The sequence below is a fragment of the Hibiscus syriacus genome, unplaced genomic scaffold (genome assembly GCF_006381635.1).
Source record: "Hibiscus syriacus cultivar Baekdansim isolate YM2019G1 unplaced genomic scaffold, ASM638163v2 tig00010533_pilon, whole genome shotgun sequence".
Classification (NCBI taxonomy): Eukaryota; Viridiplantae; Streptophyta; class Magnoliopsida; order Malvales; family Malvaceae; genus Hibiscus; species Hibiscus syriacus.
The window spans coordinates 1361574-1375762 of NW_024062223.1; the positions used below are offsets into that span (position 1 = coordinate 1361574).

A 14189-nucleotide genomic window follows, 5' to 3' on the forward strand; every position below is an offset into this window, starting at 1 on the left:
TCTGAATGCACTTGGTGTGCATATTGTTATTTCCGATGTGATAGCACAGTGTGTGCTTATCTGTTTCGACTGATGATCTGATATCTGTATTGCGCACACTCATCTGACTCGCGTATCTTATATTCTCTTAAAATATACTTTGGGCTATAAAAATGAAATAAGAAAGTTCTGAAAAGTGTCTGACTACAAAGAATTATGAACTGATTATTCTGTCTGATCTGATTTTTTTTATGATCTTGTGAAAATTATCAGATGATTATTTTCAGGTTTATTATAAAGTTCAACATGAGATATCTGGTTTGAATGTTCTGAAGAATTTCAGTCTGTTTTATTTTAATGATTTTATATATTTCGATTTTTTATTTAATTATTCTCACCTTTACTATTACTGTCTCACTAAGTTATACTTAGCGCGTGATGATTTTCATGCGTAGGTTCTAGTAATGATAAGTACGATCAGTAAGGAGCTATCGGAGCATCTTTTGGAAAGACATACATATCATCAGTATCAGTAAGACATCTATGATGTTTCTTTTGACTTATAGTGGCATGTATAATTATGTCAATAGTTTCTAATTATCGTATTTATTTTAAATAAATTGTAATAGTAAACTAGAACTATTTTAGTTTATTCTACTTAGTTTAGTTTTATTGGTAACTATGCATGACAAAAAATTTATTATATTATTATGTTTTTAAAATGTTTTACGAAAAGACATGGTTTAGTAAAATTACTGAATAAATAATGAATTTATTTTCCTATAATAAAGAAATAAATTATAATCTGAAATATACTTTAAAATAAATTTTTAAAGTTAGAACAAGAGTATTTTCAAAGAAACAAATTTTTACGAAAATTTCAGTTCAGTAAATGTATTTAGTTGATGTGACATCTTTAACTCGTATATCGAGACATATATGGGTTAAGGGTGTTACATCGGCCCTACCTAAGGATATTTCCAGACTGAATCTATACTTTCGATAATGCTAGCATTTTCTAAAGGAACTCACGTGTCCTAGTCGTTTCCGGAGCATCATCCAAGTCTATTTTTTTGTCATCCTAATAAATCTTGTTTCTAAGTGTAATTAATATCATTAATATTCTCACTTGCAGTCTTATTTGATGATAAAAAGAAGTGTTGATGTACCTCGAGTCTAATTCCCTTAAAAAATGATATTTTTGCCCAAAACAGACTGAAAGTATCGATACTAACCCAAGAGTATCGATACTACTGCAAAAGTTTTGATACTTTATAAAAGTATCGATACTTTTAAACATTCTGTTATGCCTAGTTTCAAAACTTTATGGGAGTTTCGAAACTATGACCCAAAGTTTCGATACTCTTGAAAGAGTATCGATACTTTTGCCCAAAAACTCATGAATTTCCCTAAACGAAGAACTAGTATCGATAACATCCCAATAGTATCTATATTTTACCTACATAAATCATATAACACATACTAAAATGCTATAATTCAATCCCCAAAGACCTTAGTGCGGTCCCCAAACATGCTTAAAGTTTTATTTGATCAACAAGGGTCATAGTAGAGGCTTTAAACACATTTATAACTCTAAAAGAAGAATTTCACCATAAAAATGCTTATCATGCTCAACTCAACCATTTAAACTATGTTGAACTTCTAATGACTCAATAAGTGCATGGAAGAGTTGTAAAGATGTTACCTTGCTTCTTGGATGGCTAGAAACTTTCTCAACTCACTCAAGATTCAACTTTTCTTTTCCTTTAGCTCGTGAGCTTTCTCCTATCTCCTTCACTAAACAAAATGAGAAAATGGATTACCAATCCATCTAGGGGTTGAATAACATCTAAACAAACTCCCTATAACTCAAAACTTAGTTAGAATCCATAGATTCCCACAAATCTCTCAAGACCCATTTTTGGTTCTATGGATAAAAACTAGTGAAAGGGAACTCAAAATGAAGCTAGAAGGATGAGGTTTAATAATCTTACCTTGGATGGATCCAACTAAGCTTGAATTTCTTTGAGATTCTTACTTAAAGAAAGATGAGAAGATAGTAAGAGTGTTTGGTGAGTTGTGTAAGGGGGTTGTTCACGGTGAAAACATAATATAAGGAGGGATTTTCAGCTTCCAAAATAGCTACGAGTAAACTACACTTTTAGTTAATTTACTTTTATTAGCATGAATTACTCATCTCCCTTCATTAACTCTCTTGGGTCCTAACTCAAGTCCACTAACAACAACTTGGTCCAAATAATAGAATAAGATGTAATGGCTCAACTTTGGGCTTCGGATTGACCCGAACAACTTGCAAATCCCTCGTGGTACATTATTAATAAAACAATTCAATCAACTGGACTTATTAATAAAATTGGGAATATTCTGTGAGTCGTTGCACCAAATTTCTTATTGATAGAATTAAGAAGACATGGAGAATAATTTTGCCCCCTAAGCATAATTACAAGCTAGTTCGAACCCCAAAAGGGCATTTTGTTTATCATGTTTTTGCACACAATTAATTATTGAGTTAATTTCACAACACATCCTCAAACTATGGCCCTCATTTTTAGACTGTTGCCTAAACTATGATAAGTTCTAAATTAGTCCCAAAACTTTTAAATATTTCAAATTAATCCTTAAACTATGACCCTCATTCTAGTTCCGTCCCCAAACTTTTGAACATTTCAATAATACCTCTCATAAGCATTCAAAAGTTTGAGAGTGAATTTGAAATAATCAAAAGTTCGGAGACCAATATAGATTGAGAGTCATAGTTTGGGGATGAATTTGAAGCACTCAAAAGTCCGGTGACCAATTTACAATGAGAATTGTAGTTTAAGAGTGAAATTAGAATATTAAAAGTTCAAAGACTAATTTAAAATTTGAATAATAGTTTAGGGATGTGTAATTCAATTAACTCTTAATTATTTAAAATTTCTCCATTCGTTACTCTTTTATATCTACACGTAAACTGATTGAACAGATTTATACGTAGGTCATTATCAGTATTTGTCGCCAAAGTCATCGGTAAATGGGCACGATTCGACAAGGTCATTAAGTAGGAAAAATAACTCAAAAACATTATTAAGAAGGAAAATAACTCAAAAACATTATTAAGTACCGTTTGAAATTGTATTTTTTTATAACCACCAATATCTGATCTTTTGATCGACTAATCCGGATCAAATACAGCAGAGGCAAGGACGACCCTCTTAACCCAGTTTACTCCATTCGCAATCACCATGATTCAAACCCTTGATATTGCTTAAGAAATTTAGTGTATCATCCCACTAGACCAATTGATTGTCGGTTTTGAAATTGTTTATTAACTAGTCGTTGTGCAACGAGAAACTTTTGAAATTTTAAAAAATTAACCGTTGAAACTCGTCACGTCGACGTGATGAGTTTCTTCGAATATATATTTTAAAAAATATATTAATTAAAAATAATATTAAAAAATTAAATAAATATAAAATAATTTAATTACAAAAAATAATAAAATAATTCTTACTAACTAATACAATGAATAATAAAATTTATTTATATTTTCATAGTTATTGACGATGTCGAGAAGTGGTCGAATGATAATGACACGAGGCTCGTCGAGTAAGTCGGGGTCGTCTGCCTTGATCGTCTTCATCTTCATTGGCTACTTGAAGAGGATATGTACTGAATATCACTCCATTTTGAGATCAACCTTCGAAATATGGTGATGAGCTTATGGTATTTGACTTCATCATTGCTGTCATTGACTTAAGTTTACTACCTTGTTGACCATATATAACATGATCTCATTCACCCTTATTCGCATGTTCGGTCGAAGATGATTGAGTGCTTTGTATTGCATCCTATGAACCTTTAATCCAATTCGATTGACTCTCCATTGAAGCATGATATAGGCTTGTTCTCATTCTTCCCACTTTTTCGATGTCGTTAAATATGGTTTCTCATTTGCTTCATAATTTCGGAGGTAGGGAGATGTCAAAATCAAGGTAAGTGTGTATAATCTCGTAACGAATAGGGACTGAAAAATGACGCTGGTTTTATTTCTCAATGTAGACATCATGCTTCCTCGGCCAATTATCTTTATGCTTTCTACGTGTATCAATTCTATGGAGCGTGTCCATATCAAATATTTATGTGAGAATCAGTTTATAAGACGCAAATTGTCGCAACACTCTATCTACGACGTGCATCTCAACAATCGCAAAGTGTAGCAAAGGTGTAATGACACACTACAACTCTGAGGCTTGAAAGAATTCCGATGGCAGTAACCGGTAGATATCATCATCATAATACGATATCCAAGAAAACTGTAAACATTAATTATAAAATTTAGTATAAATAAAGTTTAAAAAATTAAAAAAAAAACTAATATTTACTGCATGTCGAATGGAAATATCGATCCTCATTCATATATCTATTTTAGTTGTACCTGACAACTTAGTCTTGGTAATTTTATGTCACTATCTAAATAATATAAAAATAAAAATTACAAAAAGCCTACAAAAATAAATTTAAAATTTTACTAAAAAAAACAATGTTAAAAAATTACCTTGCAACGAGAGGAAACTCAATCGAGACTGCTGTAATTAGCGTAAAAAAGGAAATTGATACCATGCTCACGATTTTAGCAGGACTTGACAGCCCGTTGCATGAACTTTTTGACCCCGTTCGACCATTGTAACCTTGAAAAGTTCCCAGTATAAGAAAGTCAAAATCGTCGAACCACAACTCTTGTTGCGACACTCAATAAAATTCTCCAATATCGAAAGATAGTGAATGTGCTCCAAATTACCAGATTCATCTGGTAACAATATCCCTCCAATCAATTAAAGCAAATATGCGAAGGCTGTAAAAATAACCTCATCCCTGGTAGAGTCGTTTGGCACATTAAATTTAGACTCCAACCAAGTGATATGTATCCAGGATCCCTCTAAGACCTCTGATGGTGGTCTTTCCCAAAACCTAGTGAACAATGCCATACTAGTTGAAATCGTTGTGCCTCACTAGTACTGCACCGTTAACCGGAACACCGAATCGGTAAGCCGACATCTTCCAACGTAATAATCATTTAAACACTCAGAAAATTAAAAGTATGTGTCTCAGTGTCATTCCTCGCTGACGAATGCCCCGTTCTTCTTCCGGGCCGAGTTCGAGTGAAGAAATATGAACATGATCAAGGTGTAACATTTCATCTTGGGTAGACATTTTTCAGGAAATTTTCAGAATATACGAATTTCTCTATATTTCTTCTTAACAAAATACAATAAAAAACCTAAACCCCAAACTCATTTATAACCCCAAACCCAACGGCATAAACAACTAGTTTTTTTTTCGAAAGTCCCACCAAACTCGTCGCCTCGAGGGGACGAGTTCCATGATGTCCGTTGAAATTCGACCATTGCAATTGTCCGTTGCACAACGACTATAAACAACTAGTTTTTTAAAATTCAAGGCAAACTCATCATCTCGACGTGATGAATTTTTCAAAATTTTCTTTTTAAATGATTTTAAAAAATAATTTTTTAATAGACTCATCACATTGACGTAACGAATTCCTCTGAATTTATTAAAATATTGGTCTATATGGTCTACTTACCTGAGACCATTAAAAATATATTTTCAAATAAATTTGTCACATTGACGTAACGAGTGTACCCGTTACCATAATATTTGTCATAGATTACAAAATAAATTCGAGCGTGGCTGAGCCAATTAGTTTACCCGCTTGAGGTATTGGAAAAAAACCTCCAAATATAGGTCTAAAATAAATTGGCTTCAAATAATTTGGATTTGGACAGAAAATGAAACGAACAAATAACCTTAACATAATGCTTCGGAGTTGAAATGTTTAAAATACATGACAATTTTAAATTTTCAGAGAGACGACTGTCCTCACCCGACCCCTTAATCTATCCCTGATCACCTGTAAATATAAAAGGTCTGTTCTCAATCCAAATTTTCTTTTAGTAAATACGACATGTTATAACGATTGATTATTGTTTCTAATTCTTATTGTACATTATATGGATTACAAGGTCTGTCCTCGCCCGATGAAGATTATCTGTTATTGTTTTCTAGAATAATCACCACCAAAGCTACAATGAAGGCATAGTCCACCTCTGCATTAACTTTTATTTTGAATCTTTCTCTGCCGATAAAGCTTTTCCATGTAAAGCTGTGGCTAACCTGTGCTTTTCCATGTAAATCTCAATTAATATATATATATATATATATTAAATGACTTCAATAGTTAAAAGAATGTTATTATCTCTAGAGATATCGGGTTAGAACAGTTGTATTTGCAATATGTGTATGCATTATCAATAGTTAAGAAAAATTATAAACCTATACCTCGGCAATGATTGAATTCTCTCTCCGAACTGTAAATGAAAGAGAAGTAATATTCCCGATCACTTGAAAATCGCCGGCACCTTGCTCGCCTCGGCTTTCTAAGTAAACATCGAGGTTGTTGATACGAAAACCACTCGATCGTTTCACACGGAAGAGAAAGTGGTTCAAATCCGAGCTTTCACCGTCGTAAATTCGCCATTCTTGTTTCCACGATATTGGTTTCTGAAGTTTTTCATTATTCATTAATTAAACATAAAAACAATGCTCTTAGGGATGGACTCGTGAATTTACGATACAAGTTCAAAGTAAGTAAAATAAAGTTAACAAAGAAAAAAAAAATCAAAATAAACTAAAATTAGAAGGTCAAAGCATGGCTTCGTCTATGCTCGTGTAATCGTGTTGTATTTGGAATTTTCAGGTCTTGCTGACCTTTTCCCGTAGAGTGATGACGGGGGAGCCGGCAGGATCCGTCATAACCCTTCTCCGCTTTAAGTTCCAGACACCGCCGTGGACTCGAAGCAAAGTGTTTCCGGTGGTGTCGGAAACGTCGTAGCGTGAACTAGAAAGCCATTGTATTTTCTGCTTCACGAAAAGCTCCATCGTGTACGGGACACAAAATCGATCCCCGACAACCTTCACCATCTCATGGTTACTTGCCATGTTCCTGAATCTGTCTACAAATTCTTTGCTAAACTGAAATCAGACCGGACACCATTTTATTTTCCTGGAAAATGAATCTCTTTGAACATGGGAAACTGAAAAAAAAAAATCACATATACGTAGGCAAATGTAGATACATACATACATATATATATATATATATATATATATATATATATATATATATATATATATTTGCTTTCAGTCAACTCATTGACTTGAAGTTTAGCAAAATTTAATTTGTAAACCAATAAAATTTTACAGTTATTAAACAAGTTCATTAAACAATTTAAAGGCATAGATAAGAACTGATGTAAGAAATAATTAAAAAATGAAGTTTAAAGCCCAATAAGAAGCTGTTATGCTAATTGAGTGTTTGAATGAATGAACCATGAAATGTATTAACGTGTGGAGAGCTTTTGGAAAATTTTATTTTCAAGTTGTAAATTTGATAACCGAATTTTACACTCTCCTATTGTACTCACTCACTGTACTTTAAATCTTTTAATTTCTTCACTGGATTTAATACATTAAATTTTTTAGTCACTCGATCGTTTTCTCACTAATAGTGTTATGACGTGGCTTTTTTGTTGTTAACGGGGGAGTGACTGAAAAAATCCAATGCAATAAATTTCAGTGATTAAAACCACTCGATAGTTTCACACGGAAGAGAAAGTGGTTCGAATCTGAGCTTTCACCTTCGTGAATTCGCAATTCCTGTTTCCACGAAATTGGATTCTGCGATTTTCCATTACCCTATAACATCATTATTCATTTACTAGACATGGATACCGACTCAAAAGAGAGAAATTATAATTAACACTAGAAAATAAGGAGTAAAATAAAAATAAACTAAAATTATGTGATCAAAATATAACTTCGTCCCGGATCGTGTAATCGTATCATGTTTGGAATTTCCGGGTCTTGCTGACATGATCACGTAGAGTGATGATGGAAATACCGGCAGGATCCGTTATAACCCATTGCCGCTCTATGTTCCAAGCACCTCCGTCGACTCAAAGCAGGGTGTTTCCGGTGGTGTCGGAAACGTCACAGTGTGAATTGGAAAACGATTGTATTTACTCCTTCATGAAAAGCTCCGTCGTGTATGGGAAACAAAATCGATCCCCGACAACCTTATGCTCCTGAATCTATTTATGATAACCGTCGTTTTGTTATCAAAATAATTCATGGTTTCTTAATAAATAGAAAGAAAATGGTAGTATAGAGAAGCAGAGTCGATCTACAGGGATTATGATTTTTGTGATTTAGTAAAACTCTTTGATTTAGAGGAGGATCGAATTCGAGATAAAGTTGAAAAGATATAATATAATAAAATAAATAATTATAATTTTTAAAAAAAATAATAATAAATAAAAAGGGAAAATAATAAAATAATAAATAATAGTAGTAAAGATAAAGGGGTTTTTAAAAGTTTTTTTAAAAATAAAATATAAGAATTAAATAAAAGAAAATAATTAAATAAATAATCTAAGAGATTGAGATAAAGAGAAACTTATAGTGAAATCAGCATCATACTTCAACTTTGCCTCAAATTCCTCGGATCATCGAAATAGATTTTTACTTCAAGATTTAACGTCGGCTTACAAGGACAATTCTTCACTGCCAACTTTGATTATGTCGTTTCAACAATAACTGATTCCGATCTTAGTTTCCTCTTAACAAACAATTTTGTTAAATTTGTTCTTAGGAAGTCGAATGTGCTTCAATAAACAATCTTTCTTCAAACGTTAACCATAATAGCATCCAGACCAATGTCGAAATCGTTTTGATTTAAAAAGTAAGTTTAGAAAACAGAGAGAAAAATCTGAAGCGATTTAAGTACCTTACAATTCTCACATTTGGAATTGAGTCTTCGCTTTAGCCTTCGGCTTGAAAAAAAATTAGCTAAGGATGACTAAAGTCATACTTAACAATTGTTGAAAACGAAATTTTAAAAGAAGAATAAAGAAGTGTGCGAAAATATAGAGAAAACTAGAGAGAAAATATAGATTTAATTCTCATATGAGAGATATGTTTCTATGCTCATTTATAGCCTTCAATTTCCTAAAACAAGTTAAAAATAATTTCTAAAATAATAATTTAAATCCTAATTAAAACTCTTAAAATTATTTAAACTAAAATACCTAAAACAAATATAAAAGAAAATACTATTTAAAATAATATTATAAATCATAATTAAAATACTAAAACATATTTAAACTAAAATACAAAGATAAAATATAATATTTAAAATATTATCCTAAAATTTAATTAAAATATTAAAACATATTTAAACTAAAATACCTAAAACAAAGATAAAAAATATTATCCTAAAACTTGAGTTTAATTCAAATCCGAATTACAGAAACGTGCGGCCAATCTATTATTGCTTCTAGAAACGCTGACTGAATCTTCTAGAAGGTGTTGATGTCATCGCCTCGTCAGATGTTTCATGTCCTAATTCATGCCCACTAATCCAGTTTCGATTTCGAAAATAAAATAAAAACTGCAGAATTCTTTTCTTTTAGAGCAATTTTCAGAATCCGACGTCATGCAGAGAAAATGAATAAAAACGAATAATGAAGTCACAAAAACCAATAATTAAAAAATAATTTAAAATCAAAATATTAACTAAATTAATCACTTATCAGTTTACAAATTCTTTGCTAAACTAAAAACTGAAAGCAGACCGGACACGAGAGGCTGAAACCTTTATTTTATTTCCCTGGAAAATGAATCTCTTTGAATATGGGAAACATAAAAAAAAAAAAAAAAAACACTAACATATACGTACGCAACTATATATGCATATATATATATTTGCTTTCAGCTAACTCATTGACTTGAAATTTAACAAAATTTAATGTGTAGACCAATAAAAAGATTTATGGTATTTTTTGGAAAATTGTCACATCAAGACATACATATTACCTTTGACAATTGCAAATATTATTTTTAGAAATAAAACAAGATTACAAGTTATATGTGAAGAGGGTATCGATATCATCCTTCAACATTCATTTTGTTTTTATAAAATACTTTTCTACTCATTTGTTTTTATTTCTCAAGTGTTATTATTTGTTTTTGAATTACGCAAACATTTTTCTAACGAGATTTTTCTAAGTTCGTAATTTATAATTTTATCTTTGAGAGTGTATTTCAAGAAAATGAGCTTTTACTTATCAATTCACCACCCTCTTGATTGTTTCATCATTTTTTGATTGACTCGACAAAGTGAGTTTTAAATTTTGATTTTTTCCAGAAATTTAATAATTCAATTTAATCCATTTTAATGATTAAAAGAATTATTATTATTTTTAAATATTACGATATTGTGGGGGTGATTTAACGTTTGTTATTAAATAATTAAGAGTATTTAGAACATATACTATTTTATAATCATTTTAATTTAATAAAAAATATTATTTATTCAAAGATAAATTCTTAATTAGATTAGATTAAACATTTATATTTTTAACATTTATAGTATATTTTTTATATTTTATCCTATAATAAATGGTACTAATTAATATATGGTACCAACAACAATACTTTCCTTGTTTGTTTATCTGAGCTGTCATTACCATCTTTGTGCCCTTTGCTTCTATTTCTGTGTCACAATCCAAAAAAGCTACCTTTGCAGACCACTATATATATGTTTTGATACTGTGTTTGTAATCACTTCCTTGTGAGAGCAACAGGTGTCTTCTTCTTCTTCCTCTTCTTGTTGCTGCTGCAATGGACATCATGGGTTCGATGTGGTTGACGGTGGCCTTGGCTACACTGGGTGCCTTTTCGTTTTTGAAATGGGTGCTGAAGAGCTTGAATCCGTGGGTGTATGAATCGCCGTTGGGCGATTTGCGCTACTCTCTGCCGCCGGGGGATTTGGGTTGGCCTGTCATCCGCAACATGTGGTCGTTTCTCCGAGCTTTCCGGTCCGTAGAGCCCGATTCCTTCATGGGTTCCTTCGTTTCCAGGTACTTTTCATTACTAAAAAGTAAAGATTTAAACTTTGCTCGCTACAAAGGATGGAAACGTGTGAGCGGTCACTTCATTTCCCACTTTCATTTTGTTTTTTAAAATATTATAAAATACAAGGTAAAGGTGTAGTTTTTTTTTGACACCATGTGAAATGAGTTTAGCCTCAACTCGGTGTCTTGTAGTCGAAGACCCAGTCAGCTCCGGTCTCGAGAATGGAACAGTTGCATCTCTTGTCGCCTACTGCAATGCCTTTTAGCATCTCACTGTTTTCCAAGACATTTAGCTCAGTGTTAATGTACTGATTATGCAGATTTGGACGCACCGGAATCTACAAGGCCTTCATGTTCGGGTGCCCGAGTGTGATCGTAACCACGCCGGAGACGAGTCGGAAAGTGTTGAATGATGATGATGCATTTAAGCCTGGATGGCCTACTTCCACAACCGAGCTCATCGGAAAGAAATCGTTCATCGGTATTTCGTATGAAGAACACAAGCGTCTCCGCCGTTTAACTGCAGCTCCGGTCAATGGCCATGAAGCACTCTCCATTTACATCCCCTACATTGAGGAGATTGTGATATCTACCCTGGACAAATGGTCTAAGATGGGGAAAATTGAGTTCTTAACCTGGCTAATTTTTTTTATGATTGTAACACAAATACCTCTACAAATGTAAAACAAATATATTATAGCACATTATTTTTTAAAGATTAAAATTTTAAAGATCAAAAAAATATTTTTATGATTGTTTTAGTTTATAAATGTATGAATTTTAAACAAGATTAAATTGAAATAATAAAAATAATAACTAATTGAATTCAAGATTTTCAGAAAAATAATAATCTCTTTAATCAATAAAATTACTTAATAGATTCCACTATTATTATGATGATAAATTATAAAAAGTGTAAAATAACAAAAACACATGTATGGAAACATATCAAAATTTATATAAAACTAATTATTAATTTATTCAAATATATATATATATATATATATTTATAATACTTTAAAAATATGAAAAATAATCATAAGGACACATTACGGGATGGCCTTGACCCTTTTGTTACATGGTACATGGCACTTTTAATTCTTCATGAATGATAAATAATACATTTTTTCAGTTTCGATTAAAGTGTGTGTTCGGCATATTTTGATATACTAAAAGTAATTATATTTGATTCGATCATTCAAATATAATTTTTTTAAGATCAAGAATTTCAATTTACTCCTTGTTTTATTGAAAATCGAGTCATATAATGTAAATAATTTTCAAATATTTTTACAGGGTTTTAAATTTTAATCGAGTTAAAAAATTAATTTTTAACTCAACAGTACCGTTACTGCAAGAACAATACAATATCTATACAAATAGCTTAAACATGTAAGGGAGTATCGATACTGCTCATAGTAGTACTGCTACTCCTTGTGTCATGCAAATTCCAATAAGCTATTTTAATATCGATATTATAGTATCGATACCAATATCGATACTCAAAGTGGAAGTGTCGATACGCTCCTTATCTTTTTTGCAAATATAAATTCCAGTATACCATTTTGATACCGATACTCATTCAAACATCGATACCAGTATTGATACTTTTTTTGATGAGTATTGATACTCCCCTTCCCTAATGGTTAGATTTTTGTATTTAATGCAAGTAATACCGATACTCCAAGCACGTGTACCGGTACTCAAGACATCTGGACAACATTTATTGCGAAAAAATTCATCCAAACAAATCTATTAACTCCCATAACAACTCAAACAACTATAATCGAATGAAGATGTATCAAAACAAGATTCCAAGTTATATGTGAAGGGGTATCGATACCATCCTTCAACATTCCTTTTGTTTTTATAAAACACTTTTGTACTCATTTATTTTTATTTGTTTTTTAATTATGCAAACATTTTCTCAGTGAGTTTTCCCTAAGTTTGTAATTTGTATTTCAAGAAAGTTTTTAGTTATCAATTCACCACCCTCTTGATTGTTTCATCATTTTGATTGACTCAACAAAGTGAGATTTAATTTTTTGGTTTTTTTTCTTCAGCAATTTAATAATTCAATTTAACCCATTTTAACATAATTCTCAATTTTGCCCCTAAAACCTTTTGATTTTATCGTAATCACTCTTTAACACAAAATTTTATTAATATAGAGTAAATACGAGTTAATATCTATCTAATTTATTTAATCGTAAATGTTCATACACTTCTTCATGCATGGCGCTTAAACTCAAAATTTCAAACAAAAAATTAAATGCTAAATTCTTTTCTTTTATTTTCTAAACATTAATATAAAATTATATAAAAATTTAAAAACAAATCCAGATAAGGTTGACATATATACATCTCAATAATAAATTAGTATATGTTAAGATTTTTCTAAATATATATGTATTATACATATAATTATTTGAATATTAATCCAAACAACAATATTTGAGAGTATTTTAATCAACATATAATTACTATATGTTTAGATTTTTCTAAATCCATACATATATATATGTTTAAAATTTTCAAATTATTTTAATAATTAAAAGAATTATTGTTATTTTTAAATATTACGAGATTTTATTTCTTAAGATTTTTCTCTAAAAAGATAGTATTCGCGCGGACGTGTCGAAGACACGTATTATCACGACCACGACCACGACCACGACCACGACCACGACCACGAGACGGGACGGAGGCGGCGGCGGCGCGCGAGAGTCCCCCTTGTTCTCTATCACTCAACAAGGAAGTGGGAAAGCTAAGCCTTAAATACTATTCCCAATAGTGTTTCCAATACTATGTGAGATTGAGTATTACCAACACTTGTTTCCAATACAATGCGATTATTCAGAAAACAATTAACAATCATGCACCTTAAAACAACTGAATCAGCAACCAATTGCATTAGTATTATACGATTAAATATGTCATAATTAAAAGTCAATCTACAATCAATCGCGATTATTGCAATTTTAAGCAAAACATTCAAAAATAATATCACTATTTAAGACTCAATCCCACATAGTATTGGGAACAAGTGTAGACTATCGCAACGAATTTGAAATATCGCAACGACAACTGTAGACTATCGCAACGCAAAATGAAAAATCGCAACGCGAAATGGAAAATCGCAACGCAACGCGAAATGCAATGCGAATTTGCGATAGTGGAGATCGCAATACGAATTAAAGATCGCATTGCGATTTT

The 14189-nt window shown here is 31.4% G+C and overlaps 2 protein-coding genes across 2 annotated transcripts; one reads left to right on the forward strand and one right to left on the reverse strand.

Moving 5' to 3' along the window:
* Nucleotides 1-6031: 6031 nt before the first annotated feature.
* Nucleotides 6032-7018, reverse strand: LOC120204190 (protein LURP-one-related 14-like). The gene is made up of 3 exons (XM_039204302.1): nucleotides 6769-7018; nucleotides 6340-6561; nucleotides 6032-6174 (listed from the first exon to the last, which is right to left on the reverse strand). Exons 1-3 carry the CDS (start codon nucleotides 6997-6999, stop codon nucleotides 6046-6048), a joined length of 582 nt encoding a protein of 193 aa, XP_039060233.1. The 5' UTR covers nucleotides 7000-7018; the 3' UTR covers nucleotides 6032-6045.
* Nucleotides 7019-10725: 3707 nt separating this feature from the next.
* LOC120204005 (ent-kaurenoic acid oxidase 1-like) lies at nucleotides 10726-11657 on the forward strand. Its single transcript, XM_039204116.1, has 2 exons — nucleotides 10726-10979; nucleotides 11294-11657. Exons 1-2 carry the CDS (start codon nucleotides 10741-10743, stop codon nucleotides 11655-11657), a joined length of 603 nt encoding a protein of 200 aa, XP_039060047.1. The 5' UTR covers nucleotides 10726-10740.
* The last annotated feature ends 2532 nt before the right edge of the window (nucleotides 11658-14189 follow it).

What these genes read in the sequence shown, in the direction of transcription:
- LOC120204190 (XM_039204302.1), bottom strand. Translation starts at nt 6,999, where the DNA reads ATGGCAAGTAACCATGAGATGGTGAAGGTTGTCGGGGATCGATTTTGT. An exon ending in TCATCACTCTACGGGAAAAG is followed by an intron (nt 6,562 to 6,768) that starts GTCAGCAAGACC and finishes GAAAAACTTCAG; the next exon opens with AAACCAATATCGTGGAAACA. An exon ending in AGAATTCAATCATTGCCGAG is followed by an intron (nt 6,175 to 6,339) that starts GTATAGGTTTAT and finishes GGAAAAGCACAG; the next exon opens with GTTAGCCACAGCTTTACATG.
- LOC120204005 (XM_039204116.1), top strand. Translation starts at nt 10,741, where the DNA reads ATGGACATCATGGGTTCGATGTGGTTGACGGTGGCCTTGGCTACACTG. An exon ending in ATGGGTTCCTTCGTTTCCAG is followed by an intron (nt 10,980 to 11,293) that starts GTACTTTTCATT and finishes CTGATTATGCAG; the next exon opens with ATTTGGACGCACCGGAATCT.